The 18,573-nt window shown below is 38.1% G+C and overlaps 1 protein-coding gene across 1 annotated transcript in view; it reads right to left on the bottom strand.

Annotated features, from left to right (window-relative positions):
• CD86 (CD86 molecule) overlaps positions 1-18,311 on the bottom strand; it is a 67,406-nt gene extending 49,095 nt beyond the window's left edge. The window contains exon 1 of the mRNA XM_019448550.2: positions 18,181-18,311. Coding sequence (XP_019304095.1) covers positions 18,181-18,194 — 14 coding nt within the window. The 5' untranslated portion in view covers positions 18,195-18,311. The remainder of the gene's footprint in view (positions 1-18,180) is intronic.
• Between the last annotated feature and the right edge of the window lie 262 nt (positions 18,312-18,573).

Raw genomic sequence — 18,573 nt, 5'->3', positions numbered from 1 at the left:
GTTGACCTACACTTAAAAGCAATTTTATATAGTTAAGCATTGGAGGTTGAGTCTTTTTCTTTCAGCCAAACTTTTACAGCCTCCATATTTACATCCTATAAGAGGGTCACCAAGGTTGGGGGAGATCCTCACTCTTACAACCTCTAGCGCAGTCTCCTCTCTAGTCCTGAGTTGGTTTGTTTGGTCTCCTTGGCTGCCCTGGGGTATCTTATTTTATTCACTTTCTCATGATGCAAATTCACACCCATCATTCATGCATGTTAAGAAAGAGGGAACGTGTATTGTTTCTTAATTTATATTCGATCAACTTCTGAACACAGAAACTAGGACTCAGTGACACACTTTTGCCTAGATGTCCTCTAAGGAGAAGTCAGAAAGGTAAAGGACACTAACAGTTATTTACAAGATCCTACTTAAGATCCTTGTCTGCATTTTCTCTCAAAACCAAATGGTGGCTTAATAAAACATACCTAAACTTCAGCAACAAAATTTATGTGGGTTGAAAATTACATTTGCATGTTGTAAAAGGTAGGGTAAGGAAAAATTGTCAAAAGGCTAAGTATCAGGATGTGCACATTTTAGAAAAACAAGTAATGTTGTACCTGGGATGACTGTGGCATTTACATGATCTGTTACTTTAGCTGTATGGGCAAGTGGAGAAGATTAAGAATGTGGCTCTGTGTAGAGCTCAGGCTAAGGACAGCAACCCCAGCTAGTACGGAGCCAGCCATCCCAAACCCAGGGTCTGAGAGTGGTCAGTGGTCTGGTGGAGACATGGCGGAGTGGGGTGGAGGTGTGCTGTGGCACAGTCAGAATTGGGAGTTTCTGGGAAGTGTGATATCTACAGTGTGGTGAGTGGAGATACTTCATTGTTTGCCCCTGTGAAATAAGGGGCATTGTTTGCCCCTGTGAAATAAGTGTCCTGGGGGACACTGGGGGACAGGCCCTAAGGAGCAATGGGGAACTGGGGCCACAGATCAGGAAATAAGGCCAAGCCAGAGAAGGACTACAGCCTGGAGAACTGAGGAACTCACCATTCGCCCCCTTGGACACTAGAGATCAGAATTATAGCAGCAAGACCACATCTGGAGCCCCCCTCCCACCAGCTATGTGTATAGACACTTCATAAAAGGGACTGGGCAGAGCTTCAGGAGTGGTTCCAGGATGCTCATAGAAACTAGTAATACTATAGACTCTAGTGACACAGAAAAGCACATATTTTTATTCTTTACCTTTGTTTCCACCCATCTTTGTATCTTAACATTATTTCCCACTTTCTAATAATACTTTAAAATCCACTGATGTAATTGCACCATTTGCAATTTCTACTTTTTAATTTGCCTTCATTCATTCAACAAATGCTTATCCAGCCCTAACTAAGTATAGGACTTGGGCTGGTCCTGGGATACAAGGAAAAGCAGAGGGTCCCTGCTCTGCAAGAGCCTGAAGGTGAATGCAGGAGACCGACACCAAACTGGTAATATCAAGGGGCCTGCCAACAAGTGATTTTCAACAAAAACAGCTTCAGTTACTAATGATTAAGTAACATCTGAAGAGCATGTGGTAGATATTAACTAGGTTGTATAGGTCACAATTAAGAAAAATTTCCCCAGGCCCTCTGACTCAGGAATAGACTTCTCTAAGAAATATTGGTTCTCCTCCGGTTCATATTTTAAATGGTCACTGTGTCTGCATGACTGTCAGTCACAGATGGCACAGCAGAGAACTCACTCTGAGAGAAGGGTAGATGAAAGTGATACTTAACTTCTAATTTAATAATTCTATATTCTAGCTATTTAGTAATGTTTACAATACGAGACTCTCAGGACTTAGAGAATCTCAGGACTTCTGAGAGTTTATACAAAAGATGGCCTGTTAGTTGACAAATAACAAAACCACGTAAAATCTTTCCAAGATGAATGAAATACATACAGCAGCAAGTTTAAAAATTGATGCCAATAAACTACCAACATCAGTGATGGCACTTTTCAGAATTCAAAAAAGTAAATATATGATTCCAAACATATTATTTCGATCTTTAGTGTTACCTGGGAACATTAAACCCAAATTCACAAGATTGTGATCTCTGAATTTAAAGTGGCCCATTTGCTTAAAGATATGCCCTTACGCATTCTGAGAAACTGTCATCTCTTTCACAAAGCATCTGACATTTGCCATTTCCTTTAAACCTTAGTTAGAAGAAATAAAATGAGGTAATATTCTAAGTATAAAAGTTGCTTAAAGAGTAAAGTCCATATGCTTTTTCCTATTTGTGCAGAGGAGGGAATATAATACATAACAAAACTAACACATTTTAATAAATGGCAGCATATTTCAATTTTAGGGAAGCATAATCTGAGAAAGCACCTTTTTATGCAAAATATTTATATAAGAACATAAATAAAATGTGCTCTACAAAGTAAAATAAAATAGATTGGGGCATATAGAACACAGCCAATATGACTAAGCTTGTTAAACAAAAAACAAAAAACCAAAACCACTGGATTTTTTAAAGCTTCCATTTCACAATAGGATCGAAGGAGGGGGCATTGCACACACAAAGGCTCACTTCCCTGTGGCATCTTTGTAACCAAAAGCAACGAACATAAGACTTCTGGGAACCCTGAAAATACGTATTTATCAACCTGGATTTGCAATTTTCAAGTTGGTGGTACAGAACCACCAGGTGTAATTTTGTAGCTCCCTTCACATGCCTTTATCTGGAAGATTCTAAAGGTCCACCACCACTTAGACATGTTGCCACTTACAAGAAATTTTCCATATCTATTCATCAGTGATGGATATTTGGGCTCTGTCCGTAGTTTGGCTATTGTTAACAGCACTGCTCTAAACATTGGGGTACATATGCTCCTATGAGTCAGCACTCCTAAATCCTTTGGATGAGTTCCTACTAGTGCTATTGCTGGGTCATAGGGTAATTCTATTTTTAATTTTTTGAGGAAACTCCACACTGTTATCCAGAGTGGCTGCACCAGTTTGCATTCCCACCAACAGTGCAAGAGGGTTCCTGTTTTCCACATCCTCACCAGTATCTATTGTTGCATGAGTTGTTAATTTTAGCCACTCTGACTGGTGTGAGGTGGTATCTCAATGGTTTTGATTTGTATTTCCCTGATGATGAGCGATATTGAGTATCTTTTCATGTGTCTGTTGGCCATCTGGATGTCTGCTTTGGAAAAGTGTCTATTCATGTCTTCTGCCCTTTTCTTCACTGGATTATTTGTTTTTGATACAATGGAATACTACTTGGCAATGAGAAAGAATGAAATTTGCCATTTGCAACAACGTGGATGGAACTGGAGGGTATCATGCTAAATGAAATAAGTCAGGCAGAGAAAGATAGAGGTCATATGTTTTCACTCATATGTGGAGTTTGAGAATCTTAACAGAACATCAGGGGGGAAGGGAAGGGGAAAAATAGTTTCAAACAGAGAGGGGGGCAAACCATAAGGGACTCTTAAATGCAGAGAACAAACTGAGGGTTGATGGGGGTGGGCAGGGGAGAGAGGACAATGGGTGATGGGCATTGAGGAGGGCACTTGTTGGGATGAGTACTGGGTGTTGTATGTAAGTGATGAATTATGGGAATCTACTCCTGAAGCCAAGAGCACACTGTATACACTGTATGTTAGCTAACTTAACAATAAATTGTATTTAAAAAATAAAAAAATAAAAAGTAAACATACCATTTGGCAAATGACATTAAACCTTTTACTAATAAATTCAGATTCCTTTGATATTTCTTGAATAATTCTAAATACTGAAGATAAATACTAAGTGCTAATTAATTTCTAAATCTATAAAATAAACTAGCACCCTGCATTTTAAGAACAACAACAACAAAATTTCCAGTAAAATAAGATGTCGCTCCTCCTACTCTTCTGCCATGTGAGTAAAGGATGGTCTCTTTTGAAAAGTGCCTTAAATAGCTTTCCTCAAATCTGGTTTAATATCAGAAATGATCTCAAATAAACCTTGTACTTGTTGGCTACGGTTTTAATGTGAGGAGTTGGAATTCTTAAGAAGGACAGCATTTGTAAACCAATTTGATCTTTGCAATTCAAGGATTGGAGACAAAATATTGTATTTGTCATCATACTTGAGTTGCATTTTCACTATGCATGGCCTATTTGCATACAAACAAAAGAGATTATTTTTAAAAGAGGTTTTCTGTGTTTTTGTTTTGGTCCTTTGGTAAGTAAGGGACCAAGCCATTTTCATACCATGGACTTCACACATTATGTTTATGTCATCCTTCACTTCCTCTTCCTTACCACCCACTTCCATTTCATTGGTGGCCAGTTTTGGGGTCTCTGTCACCTCCTGTCCAGACTACTGCAACAATCTCCTGGCTGGATCCCTTACACTATCCTTTACCCTATCATTATTTTTCACCAAAAGCAATCTGACTATGAAACTTCCTTGCTTTGAAGACTTGCTCCCTTTTCCTCATGGACTAGTGGTCATACTTCTTAGCAAGACACACAAAGGCCTTCACAGCCTGAACCCAACTTTTCTCTTCTGCTTCTATCAGTCAACCCACATAACTTACCTTCTAGTCACACCAGAACTGTTCACTGACCCTTGACCCTCCTAGACCTTTCAGGACTTTTTGCCGTCTTTGTCTTTGCACAAGCTATTCCTTCTGCCTGGAATGCCTTTCCTGCCTTTTCTGTATGCAGAACTGCATCCACTGTTCCTTTGAGATCCAGGTCACTCTGTACGTCACAGCTGGAACCTTCCCTGCCATCCTTCCCTCCTTTTCCACTATATCTATATCTTTCTCGCTCCCAAATCACATCATTTATTCTTTCATTATAACAGTTTCCTCCTTGTGTTAAAATTTCCCTGCTTATATAGATGTCCTATCCTGACTTCCACAAGAGCAGGGAACATGTTTAGTTCCCTTTGCATTCCTGATACTTAGTGCAGTAACAGGTCCAACAAACGTCATTAAAGTTAATATCTGTTAACTGATGACTTATAAGCTAGGTATTCTGCCAGGTACTTTAAGTGTATTGCTTCATTTAATCTCCACAATAAATGTAGGAATTTTACAGATGAGGAAACTGGGTTTCAAAGAAGTTAGGCCACTTGCCTAGGGACACACAGCTGGTGACCTCAAGTTTTAGCAGGATATAGAATTGAATCTGTTTCAATTTCTAGCTGATTTTGCTATATGACTATCATTAGAATGTCAGATAGATGTCAGCGTACTTTTTTGGTGTGGTTTGGCTCTTTTTAAGTCTCTCCACTCTACCTTTTACTAATTATGCAACCTTGAGTAAATTACTAAACCTCTCCAAACCTCAATTTCCTCATTTTTTTTTTCGGTGGGGGAAAATAATACCTAATTTACATGGTCATTATAAAGATTCAGGGACTACACCTATGTGAGGTTCCTAGCCCCATCCCTGCTCATCACAGCAATCATTTCTTCCTTCCTGCTGTCAGCCATGCACTTCATATTCCTCCATTCACTCACTTAATCCTTACTCTCTGAAAATTGGAAACTATGAAACCTTCTAACAGATGAATAAACAGGCTTAGAGAAATAAGTAACCTGCCCCAAATTCTTTTAATCCAAGTAAATGTTTTTCCTAAAGTCCCCCAGAACTGAATGGGACCCTCAGATCAATACCTAAGTGTGTGTAAAGGGATCACTCTGCCTGTATGTGTGAAAACACAACTAGAGACATTAAAGAAACTGAGTTTGGGTTTGTTTTCCCTTTTTTTTTTTAACTTTTTTTTCCCTAGTGACCATGAACACTTAACAAGTCAGAGAATCCTCTTGAAAACTGAATTTTGGGTGAGCCACTGCATAGGTGTATTAACTTTTCTACTCCCTGCTGTCTCAATTCTCCATGTCCCTCAAATTCCCACCTTTTCCACTGAACCTTCAATCAAGTTCCCCCTTCTCTACCAATCTACTTCCTTCTAACCTGCAAGCAAAGATCTTGGGACCACTTTCCAGCCCAGTCAGAAGGGAAGATGTAAATGGCTTCTGCCTTAAAATTTGGTGCCCTGGGGGAAGTATCTTGCTGGGTCTATATTTTCAAACTTCCCTAGCTTTTGTAACTCCCAGCTCTCACTTGCCTTCATTCCATTTGGTTATTCCTTCCCACCTGTTGATGCCTCACTATTTACACCAAGGCTTTTAGACTCAAGTGTGTACATGGTCCTGGCAGTTAATGTAAATAAATGAGCAAAGTAGGCCATGTAGGAAAAGGAGAGCTTTTACCCACCCTTAGAAGTTGAGCAGCCTCTTCCAGATTCACCTGTTGTTACCATATGGGAATGAGGGCCCATTGTTACTGGTTATTCTGATTTCCCAGAGGAGGTGGAAATCCAAATTTATGTGAATTCTCCAGATTTTTAAAGTACTGGCAACTAGTTATAGTTAATTTTTTTTAATTTTTAAAAATTACTGTCTATCTATATGCTATTTTTGGTCTACCAATCTTTAGTTTTCAATCTCTGTCCCAGACCACTTGCTCCCTAGTTCTTACCTTTATTACTTGGCTGCCAGAGCTTGTTTTGGGCCCTGATACAACACAGCTCCCTCCAAGCACAAATATTTCTACCCACAAATCTGTCTTGGTCTGCCATAATAGATGCTCCCATAATGCTGTTCAGAGCTTTGGTCTAGAATTAGATTGGTGGCTGGACTCCTGGCTGTGTATCAGCTATGCGACCTGGACAAGTTATTTAACATCTCTAAGATTTAGTTTTCAGTTGTGGAAAATAGGGGATAATAATAGTACCTACCTCCAGGAATTGTAAGGATTAAGTGAAATAATATATGATAGAATGTGCCATAATGCCTGCCATGTGATAAGAAATGCTAGCTATAATGTAACCTTCTCCCTTCATAGCTGCTAAATAGGATCTCTATGTGATTCATCTTCATTTTCTCAACATTAAATAAAACTTTACTGAATGAGTTAATAAACAAATTTTCTCAGCCCCCTCTTTTCTAGCCCTGATTCACTATAGCCTGGAATTTAATATATTCTTAAACCTTTCCATCCATAGTGTTCTCACACTCCTCTGAACCTCTGTTGCACTAGAGAACAGAGGTCAAAATTGGAGGCCTGAGCCAAGCAAGCCCCTCCAGACATTGAGGCATTACATAAAAATCAGGAGATATCACATATAAGTCTACCTCCCTAACTTCTCTCCAAAAAATGAGATTAGGTTGTACTGGACCACATTCCAGCACACAAGACAACAGAGTGGGGACCAGCAGCATTGCTCAAGATGGGGCTCATCTGTGGGGCACCTGGGTGGCTTAGTCGGTTAAGTGTCAGACTTCAGTTCAGGTCATGATCTCATGGTTTGGGAGTTCGAGTCCTGCATTGGGCTCTGTGCTGACAGCTCAGAGCCTGGAGCCTGCTTCGGATTCTGTGTCTCTGTCTCTCTCTGCCCCACCTCTCTCTCTTTCTCTCTCAAAACTAACATTAAAAAATTTTAAAACAAACAAACAAACAAGCAAACAAACAAAAAAAGATGGGGTTCATCTGCTGTGTAACGAAGCTTCCACCATTCAGGCGTCATGAGGGTATAATAAACTATATGCCTGCATCACATTCTATTATCTGAGGATCTCTGTAGGCATTCTGTGTTTACTCTTCCCGACTCAGAGACTGTACCTCACTACTAGGTTGCTTTTTATCTTGATTTTATCCTGCTTAGCAGAGCAATATAAATTCACTGTAGATTTAGCAATTTCAAAGAAAAAAAAACCCTATTCCTATGATCCTGCCAACCTAGAGGTAACCACTATGACTGTTTTGACATACTTGCTATGTTGTTTCCATGCGTTATTTTCTTTATAATTCCATAGCTTTATGTTTTCTCTGTCATTAAAAAGTCATCAACACACACACACACACACACACACACACACACGTTATCAACAACTTCATCTTTAATTTACTTAACCATTCACCTACTATGAAAAATTCAGGTTGATTCTTATTTTTCATTATATTAAATAATGCAATAATAGACATTTGTGTGCACAAATCTTTTTCATGTCTCATACTATTTATCTATATCCTTAAAAGTGAAATTATTGCAGAAGAGGAATAAGCATTTTCACAATAAGCAAAAGTGGTAGTTTATATATCTTCTAGAATTAGAAGTGCAAATTTGAATATGTTACCCATGATGACTAATAGGCAAACAAGTCTTTATAAATTAAGAGCAGACATTACCAAATGTACCATATTGGAAATCCAGAAGGCTAAAAAGGGGGCTTCATAGCTTCATGAAGGTACATATAATTACCAATTATAGGACAGGACTTTATTTTAATGTTTTTGGCATCCTACCTTACATAAAATATATTTTAAGTGGCTTTGTTGTTTGGCTTTCACCTTATTCACTTGCATTGAGCCTGCCCTTCTCGTATCTATAATTAGAGGTTTACTATAGTGACTTCGGGGTTTTAGGTAAGAATCCACTTGCTATGGGGCACCTGGGTGGCTCAGAGTTAAGCGTCCAACTTCTTGGTTTCAGCCCAGGTCATACAGTTTGTGAGTTTGAGCCCCATGTCAGGCTCTGTGCTGGCAGTGAGGAGCCTGCTTGGAATTCTCTCTCTCTTAAAATAAATAAACAAACTTAAAAAAAACCATTTGCTAGAACTAAATAAGAAAAGGCAGAGCTAAAGAAAGTGAAGACAATTTAAAATATAGAAAATAATAGATTTTAAAGAAAAAATATGAAGACTAAAACATGTTATTTCCATGAGACTTCATATCCACTATAAATTCCTATAAGTCTCATGGCATTAAAAAGTACTCATAACCACATTTTTTAGATGAGGGCACTGAAGTTCAGACAAGTAGATAGCTTCCCCAAGGTGACATGGCTGGTAAACAGAAAACTACTTATTAACTACTTATTATTTGACACCAGCCAGACTGACTCAAAACTCTGGCACTTATTCAAGACATACTGCCTACAGACAAATAGAAAACATATTGGAACCTCACACGCTTCACTGCTATTTTTAAAAAATCATCATATTTGATATATTTACCACTAAACTGAGCTCCTTGAGAAATCATGTCACTCATTTTGGCAATTTCTAACACGTAGCCCAGAGCCTGGAAACAAAGGTGCTGAATGAACTGAGAAATTACTAAGAACATAGAGAAATAAGCAGTTGGCTAGAATGGGTGTTTTTAAGCATTCTTAAGCTTTTTACAGTGGGAAAATTGCTTTCCAGAAAGGTTATAGCCATTCATAATCCTCCAATCAATACCATATGAATGTACTGTTCTTCTTGTATACTCAGTAGCATTATTATCCCCACTCCAACAAAACATAAATTGTTAATTTGGTTAATAAAAATACCTCATTGGTGTTTGAATTAGTATTTGTTTAATATTCAGTGAAGATTAACATTTTGGGTTTTTTCCCATTACTTTTTAAAATTAAGTTTTTGATTTTAATTCCAGTATTGTTAATGTACAGTGTTACATTAGTTTCACGTATACAATACAATGTATACAATTCAACAATTCTATACATTACTCAGTGCTCATTGTGCTAAGTGTACTCTTAATCCCCTTCACCTATTTCATCCATCCCCCCATCCACCTCCCCTCTGATAACCTGTAGTTAAAAATCTGTTTCTTGGTTTCTCTCTTTTTTTCCCTTGCTCAGTTGTTTTGTTTCTTAAATTCTGCATTGTGAGTGAAATTATATGGCATTTATCTTTATCTGATTTATTTCACTTAGCATTATATTCACTTCTTCCATCCATGTTGCAAATGGCAAGATTTAATTCTTTTTCATGGCTGAATAATATTCCACTGAATATGTATATACCACACCTTCTTTATCCGTTCATCTACCAATGGACACTTGGACTGCTTCCATAATTTGGCTTTAACTATAAATAATGCTGCAATAAACACAGAGGCACATGTATTCCTTTGAATTAGTGTTTTTGTGTTTTGGGCATAAATACCCAGTACTACAATTAGTAAATCATAGGGTATTTCTATTTTTAACTTTGTGAGGAACCGCTTTGGTTTTTGATTGTAGCCATTCTGACAGGTGTGAGGTGATATCTCATTGTAGTTTTGATGTGCATTTCCCTGATGATGAGTGATGTTGAACATCTTTTCATGTGTCTGTTGGCCATTTTCATGTCTTTGGAGAAATGTCTGTTCATGTCCTCTGCTCATTTTTTAACTGGATTATTTGTTTTGGGGGTAATGAGTTGTATCTTTACTTTTTAAATGTTTTATTTTGGGGGCGCCTGGGTGGCGCAGTCGGTTAAGCGTCCGACTTCAGCCAGGTCACGATCTCGCGGTCTGTGAGTTCGAGCCCCGCATCAGGCTCTGGGCTGATGGCTCGGAGCCTGGAGCCTGTTTCCGATTCTGTGTATCCCTCTCTCTCTGCCCCTCCCCCGTTCATGCTCTGTCTCTCTCTGTCCCAAAAATAAATAAATAAATAAATAAATAAATGTTTTATTTTGAAATAATTTAAGATTCAAAGGAAGTTGGTAAAACTGTAAAGGAGGTCTTGTGTGACTTTCACCCACTTTCCCTCAGTGGTAACATCTTTTACAGCTGCAGTATAACAGTTAAAACTAGGAAATTGAGATTGGTATAACCCACAGAGCTTATTTATATTTCACCAGTTTTATGTTTTATGTGCATGTGTATAGTTCTATGCAACTTTGTCATGTGTATAAATTTATGTAAAAACTGTCACTCTAGTGTAATAAGGAAATATTCCATTACCACAAGGCTCCCTTGTACTATCCCTTTATGGAGGCATACCTCCTCCTTTCTCCACCACTCATAACCATGGCAACCATCAGTCTGCTTTCTTGTCTTTATGATTTTATTATTTCAAGAATGACATATAAATGGAATCATATGGTATGTAACATTTTGAGATTGGCATTTTCACATAGCATAAGTCTCTGGAGATGTATCCAAGTTTGTGTGGGTATCAATAGTTCTTCCCTTTTATTGCTGAGTGGTATTCCATAGTATATATGTACCATAGTTTGTTTAACCATTCACTCAGTGAAGGATATTTTTCCCCGTTTTGACTACTAGGAATAAATCTGGTATGAATATTCATGTATTGGTTTTATGTGAACATAGTTTTTTCATTTCTCTGGGATAAATGCCCAAGAATGCAACTTGTGAGTCATATAGTAAGTGTATGTTTAGTTTCTCAAGAAACTGTCAAACTGTTTTCCAGAGTGGCTGCACCATTTTACAATCCCAACAGCAAAATATAGGTGATCCAGTTTCTCTGCATCCTGCCAGCGTGATGTTACCATTATTATTATTTTTTAAAGCTATTCTGATAGGTGTGTAGTGATATCTCATCTCACTGTGGGCTTAATTTTCATTCTCATCATGGCTAATGATGTTGAACATCTTTTCATGTGCCTGTCACCTGTGCATCCTCTTTGAGAAAATGCCTTTTTATATCTTTTTCCTATTTTATAATTGGATTGTTTGTTTACTGTTTAATCTGGTAAATGAAGATATCTCATTGGAGCTTGAATTGGCATTTCTTTAATATGTAGTGAAATGAACAATTTTTGTCATTTACATTTATTTTAAAAAATTGCTTAATTATTAACTGCATTGGATTGCTTTTGTCATTTTATAATTGTTGGTTTCTCTTCCTAATTACACTGTAAAGATTACATGTTGGCTATTTTTTTCTGTATTCTACACAGTTCCTGAAGACAGTTTCTTGATGAAGATTTATTGTTTAGTTGGTTGAAAACAGTCATAAAGATGAAGGTGATGATCTAGGTTTATCTTATGGGTAGTTACTTTCTCAGGTTTTACCCCATGGTTAGTTTCTGGCTGGTATTGACTAATTGGTTTACTTAACTAACTATTCATTCTTTTTTATTTTTATTTGATCTTTCAGTACAGCCAAATTGGATTAATTTCATCCCCTAAAATACAGAACTGTGACTTCTGAGTTGTTTGGCTGATAATGTCTCTGAGACTACAGAAAGCAAATTTTAGACTCATTTTGACTTTAGAGCTTTCTCTTTTTTTTAAATCTTTTTTAAAAGTTTATTTATTTATTTTGAGAGAGAGATAAAGAGAGAGATTGAGCGCACATGCAGGAGGGGCAGAGAGACAGAGAGAGAGAATCCCCAGCAAGTTCCACACTGTCTGTACATGTGTAGAGCCTGATGCAGAGCTCGAATCCACAAACCTGAGCTAAAATCAAAAGTCGGTCGCTTAACCAACTGAGCCACTCAGGCATCCCATTGGCTTCAGAGCTTTCTAAGAAGATGCTTTAATACTTCTTCATTCCAATTCTACTATATTTTTCTGCTTAAATGATAAGCGATCCCCCAAATTCGACATCATCAGATTCACCACAAGTCTTCATCTCTGAGAAGTTTCAAAAAACAACTTTCTTATGGCTTTACAAAACAGAATAGAATCTGTGTTAGTACTAAAAATCTACCTTGTGGGGCACCTGGGTGGCTCAGTCAGTTAAGCCTCTGACTTCAGCTCAGGTCACGATCTTGTGGTTCGTGAGTTCGAGCCCCACGTCAGGTTCTGTGCTGGTGGTTCAGAGCCTGGGGCCTGCTTTGGATTCTCTCTCTCTCTCTTTCTCTCTGCCTCTCCCTTGCTCGTGCTCTATCTCTGTCTCTCAGAAAAATAAATAAACATTAAAAAAATAAATAAAAATCTGATGTGCCAAAATGTTAGCTACAAAAATCCTTTTCTTCCTGAAATCCTTCCCAAACCAGTTTGGGTGGAAAAGGAATACCTGTATCTGCTTTTCTCTCCTCTGTTTAGCTATTAGAGTAGAGGAAGGAAAACTCCAGGTCTGGCTGTCTGGACTCTAGGTTGTTTCCATGTGGCTGTTATGGACAGCAGAGGTGAGTTTTGATCCAGAGAGGAGGTCCCTTTTCATTGCCAGACATTTTGCAGGAGTGGTCCCTGTTCTGTCTCTGTATTCTCGGCTCTCTACAATTTACTCCCTCTACTCAACTAGGAGATCTCTGCAAAGGTCACCAAGGGCCTCTGGACTGACATTTTTAGTCATTCTCCTACTTCACCTTTCTGCAGAATTTGACACTATGACTACCCTCTGCATTGTGAAATATTTTCCTTCTCTTAGCTCAGGTGACCAATCCTTTTTCCTCCCTCCCTCCCCCATTCGCTTATGCCCAGTTTCTTTCTCTGGCTGTGTGCACTCTTCTCACCAAGGTATTATGCACACTCACTAAGTGTATTAGTTTGTTAGAGATAGTAACAAAGTACCACAAATTGTGGCTTAAACAACAGAGGTTTATTGTCTCACAGTTCTGGAAGCCAGAAGTCTTAAATGAAGGTGTCAGCAGCATCGCTTCCTTCTGAAGGCTGTGACAGACAGGTCTGCTCCAGGTGTCTCTCCTTGGCTTGTAAATTGCCTTCTTCTCCATGTCTTTTCACATTGTCTTCTCTCTATGCATATTTCTCTAAATTTTCTCTTCTTTATCAGCACACCAATCATCTTGGATTAGGGTCCACCCTAATGACTTCATTTTAACTTGATTATCATCGTGAAGACCCTCTCTCCAAATACGGTCACATTCTGAGCTACTGGGGTTAAGACTTCAACATATTAATTTTGGGGGGACACAATTCAGCCCTTAGACTCACTTTTTCTGTTGTATCTCATGTGTTCAACGTAGAAGTTTGGTAAATATGCTTTGTCTTTCCCTAGGCATGTTCTGTTCTTTGTTTCATCTATCTCCTCCCTTGGTTCCTAGGACATCACTTTTCTCCTGCTTTAATTCAATCTCTCTAGTCCCTCCTTGGTGTGTCTATTTTGGACTCTTCATCTTCATCTCCCTCCTTAAATGTCATGGTTTTCCAGGTTCTATCCCTGGCTTTTTCTCACTCCATCATCCTCTCTCCCTAGTGATCTTACCCACAATGAGAATTGCAGCTATGTTGAATCTATTCCAAGCCCATACCTCCTTTTTGAGCTTTGTACCTGTATATTCACTTGTCTACTTATGCATCACCATCCACCTACTCCATAGGATCTCAAATTCAGCATGCTCAAAAATGAACTCACCTTTAGTCCTCTCTTTTCCCCAGCTCAAACCCAATCCACTTCCTATATGCCCCATTTTATGAAAGATGCCACTGTATACTTAGATCTCTCCTTCCAAGCTCCACATCTTTCAGAAACCAAATCCTGTCAATTCTTGTGCTTAAACATCTTCTAAAAGCATCCTCTCCTCTCTGATCCTGCCATAACTGTACTGGTTTCATGTCCTCAACACCTCTCCTTGGATTATTCCAATAGTTTCCTAAATAATCTCCTTGTTAGCCCAGATCAGTTCTGCACTCTGCTGACAGAGGTATTTCTTTAAAGCAGATATTATCTTATCTTTTGTTTATTAATTTTCAAACTTAGGCTGTAATTTTAGGATAATCACAGCTGGATGCCTGGCCCCTCCTAGTTTCCACCTCTTCCTTTATTATTACTATCTGTCAAGGATCTTCTCACAGCTATATTTGCAGTCCCTCCCCACCCCACACACCCCATATGTCTATTTAATCACCCACACCTTGGGTCTTTAAACCATGTTGAGCCCCCATGAAGCCCACAGCTGGTGGTCTATAAAAGTCTCAGCAGATCTCTGAGCCATCTCTTCTCTTCTGCCCTATCTCTGCTCCTGGCTGCTCCCTGCATCCAGATTGACTCTCTGCTTTCTTAGCCTCACCCTCCTTTTCCAGCATTTGGCTTCCCATTGTAATTAGAGTCACTCCCTAGAGTGGCTGGCTTTGTCCTGGGGCTCTGTCTTTTTCATGTCAGCTTCACCGGGAGCCCAGCTTGGGGTTGTCTTAACAGGCTTCAGAGGGTACAACACACTTCTATTGGAAAAAACCTTCCTGAATTTTAGTCCTAGCATTGTCATCAAATAATTGTGTAACCTTGGACAAATCACTTCCCCTCTATTTCTTAATACTAACAGTAATAGTAATAATAACAACTAATAATAATAACTAATAATTAATACTAACAGTAATAATAATAACAACAAATAATAATTACTGAGTACTTATCAGAGCAAGATTCTAAGCATTTACATGGGTTATCTCTCACAACCACCTTATGACATATCACAATTATCTCTATTGTACCGATAAGAAACTAAGGATCACAATTTTTAGGCAATTTGTCCAAGGTCACATAGCTAGGAAGAAGGAGAAGCTAGGATTCAAGCCCCAACACTCTGGTTCCAAAGCATGGCCACTTAACCACTGCCCTGTTCTTCCTCCCAATATGTAGCTCACTCAAGAGCCATCCCATCACATCTGTAAAATGACATGAGCACTCTGGTCTTTCCGCACAGAACTTCTATGAAAACAGGCTTATTAGGATCTAGTGAGTATATTTTAAACATTAAAAAAAATTTTTTTTAAATGTTCATTTATTTTTGAGAGAGAGAGACAGAGCATGAGTTGGGGGGGGGGTGGGGATAGAGAGGAAGGAGACACAGAATTTGAAGCAGGCTCCAGGCTGTGAGCTGTCAGCACTGAGCCTGATGCGGGGCTCGAACCCACGAACTGTGAGATCATGACGTGAACTGAAGTTGGACACTCAACCGACTGAGCCACCCAGATGCCCCATTAGTGAGTATATTCTGAAGAAGAGTTAAGAGAGAAAAAGTTAGACACAAAGGGCCAAAGCCTAAAAATAGAATTCCACAAATTATGAGTGATCTCATAGTACTAGACAGCTGTCTGGTTTTCTGAGAGAAGCTAAGTATTGATTTATTTTTTTAATAATCTAGTTTTATTTTTCTGCCTACAGATATGATCCAAGTTCAAAAGCACAAAATAGAAAATAAAAATCATCTGTATTTCTGATTAACATTGTTTGTATAAAGGTATTATGTATAAACGTCATAGTACTGTACATTCTGCTTTTTTCTTTAGCAAAACACATTAAAAATTGTTCTACAATAGAATTTTTAATGATTTCATAGTATTTCATTATGGATGTTCCATAATTAACCAATTACCTATTTTAAGACATTGAAGTTGTTTCTAAGGTTTTCACTATTAGACACAATGACAAGAAAAATGTTCATGTCACTAAAACTTTACAAACATATGATTATGTCTTTACAATGAATTTCTTTTTAAATTTTTTTAATTAATAAAAATTTTTAAGTTTATTCATTTTTGAGAGTGAGAGAGACAGAGTGTAAGCAGGGGAGGGGCAGAGAGAGAGGGGGACAGAATCCAAAACAGGTTCCAGGATCTGAGCTGTCAGAACAGAGCCCGACACAGGGCTCAAGCTCACAAAATGTGAGATCATGACCTGGGCTGACGCTGAATGCTTAACCGACTGAGTCACCCAGGTGCCCCTACAAAAAATTTCTAAAAATTGAATATCTTGGTTAAAGGGCATATAAATTTTAAGGGTTTGATTTGTATCACCAAATTTTTGTCCAGAAAGATTATATTAGGTAATAAGAGCATAAATGTTCCTCTCTTCTTAGAAACATGTAGGCTTATTGTATGAATGGTAGTTACTTCGTAAAAAGAAATCTGCCATTTAGGGGTGCCTGGGTGGCTCAGTCAGTTAAATGTCTTACTCTTGATTTCGGCACAGGTCATGATCTCGCGGTTTTTGGGATTGAGCCCTGTGTTGGGCTTCGGGCTGACAGCATAGAGCCTGCTTGGGATTCTCTCTTTCCCTCCCTTTCTGCACCTTCCTCCACTTGTGCTCTCAAAATAAATAAATTAAAAAAAGAGAAATCTGCCATTTTGATAAATAAAAATGATATTTTGTGGTTTTAATTCACATTTCTTTTATTTCTGAGGCGATTAAACATTATTTATTGGTCACTTATATTTAAAAATTTTGTTTATTATCAATTTTCAGGCACTGTGAAACAGAGAATCTTAACAAAAACAATATAGACAGTGGCCTGTGGTTCTATAGATGTCTGCAGGCAGCATTAGCATAATTAAACAGTATCACCTCTAGTTCCACAAAAATTATAAATTCTGAATTTTTTTCATACACGTGTAATATTTCAAAATTCTACAGCAAGGAAGCAAGACTCTTTACTTGGAAATTAAATTCTAATCTTCTGAAATGAAATCAGCAAAGCTGTTTCCCTAACCAGTAAGCACTGTGTAGATGAGGGTTACTTAGATTTTCAAAGAACAATAACAAATGATGACTGATTCCAGCTGCCACCAACCAAGAGGAGGGTGTATGTTACTGCTTCCAGTAAGTTCTGCCATGGGGGCGTGCCACACATGAAGAAACCTTGTGGTACAGAGCAAAGCAGCAAGAAAGATTTTAGTTCTATTCCTTATGAGCAGTGTGACCTTAACAAGTTATTTAGGCTCTTCAAGCCACAGTTATCTCATCTATAAAACAGATATTATCTGTCCAAGAGTCACTGTGAAGATTAAAATGCGTGAAATAACATGAATAAAGCACATAATACATCATGTATGTTCAATACCAGAGAGCTAATTGAATTACTACTCTCCTTCTTTCTACTACCTCACTCTGTTCAGAATCTCTCATGGCCTATTTGTGACTCATTTTCTGGGTTCTGCGTTTTCTTCTTACACCTCTTCTCCCTCTTACTTTTCCTTACAAAGGAAAATTTACTCTCTAGTCTATGGTACTACTTATGCAGACATTTAAAATTTTTCTGATTCTTAAAACCAACAACTGCAACATTGAAATATTCAAAAAACAAATTTATAAAATTAAAGTTAATCACTTGAAAAAAAAAAAAAACAACAACCAGTAAACTTTTTGGCACCTTAAATAATTTTTACCTTTGAGTGGCAGTCAAATGTCCTTGCTAGAAATTTCTTTAAAAGATCCCCTGCCTTGGAGCTATAAGATCAACCTAAGGAGATGCTCTCAGAAGGCGAGAATGGCTTTGGGACTTTATCCAATTTTTCACAACATAGATCATTCATTATCCCAAGCATTCATGCTTTTGGCTTGTGCATAATTATGCCCTTAATACATATTAGCATTCTTGAGCAGGAAGGACAGAAAACAGAGAATGAGCACCATCCTCAACCTCAGCCTGCTACTGAGGTTACATAATCCTTAATTGCCTTTCAAAGAATAGTAAGAATGATCACTCACCACCCGAGATCCATCTTGACTGTCTGCTATTGTGCTAACGTCTGGGAATGACTCTTGTCTGTCTGTAGAGTCTGCGTTACAGTGGAAGGAGGAGCAATCTCTTCTACCCCTGTGAAAAGCCTTCTTCCTCAATGACTGTATATCCTGTAACTTTCTTTAATAAAGGCCGTTCCTCTTTTTTCTACAGATTTTGCCAACACTTGTGGAAGAAATTTAACTCTTTCCTTGCATTTGAATTCACTGACCTAGATCTAAACATGTTTTTAAAAATAATTCAGTGGCTTGAGTTCCAGACATGACATTAAGATGAGGCTGACTAAAACTCCCCCTCTTGAAATTCCCTCAAAAAATCTAGAAAATAAAATAATTAAAAAGAAAAAATATCTGTATATA

This window comes from Panthera pardus, unplaced genomic scaffold (assembly GCF_024362965.1).
Source record: "Panthera pardus isolate Hobbes unplaced genomic scaffold, ASM2436296v1 HiC_scaffold_16, whole genome shotgun sequence".
NCBI lineage: Eukaryota > Metazoa > Chordata > Mammalia > Carnivora > Felidae > Panthera > Panthera pardus.
Note: the sequence above shows the minus strand (reverse complement) of the source record. Positions and strands in the feature narration are given on the sequence as shown.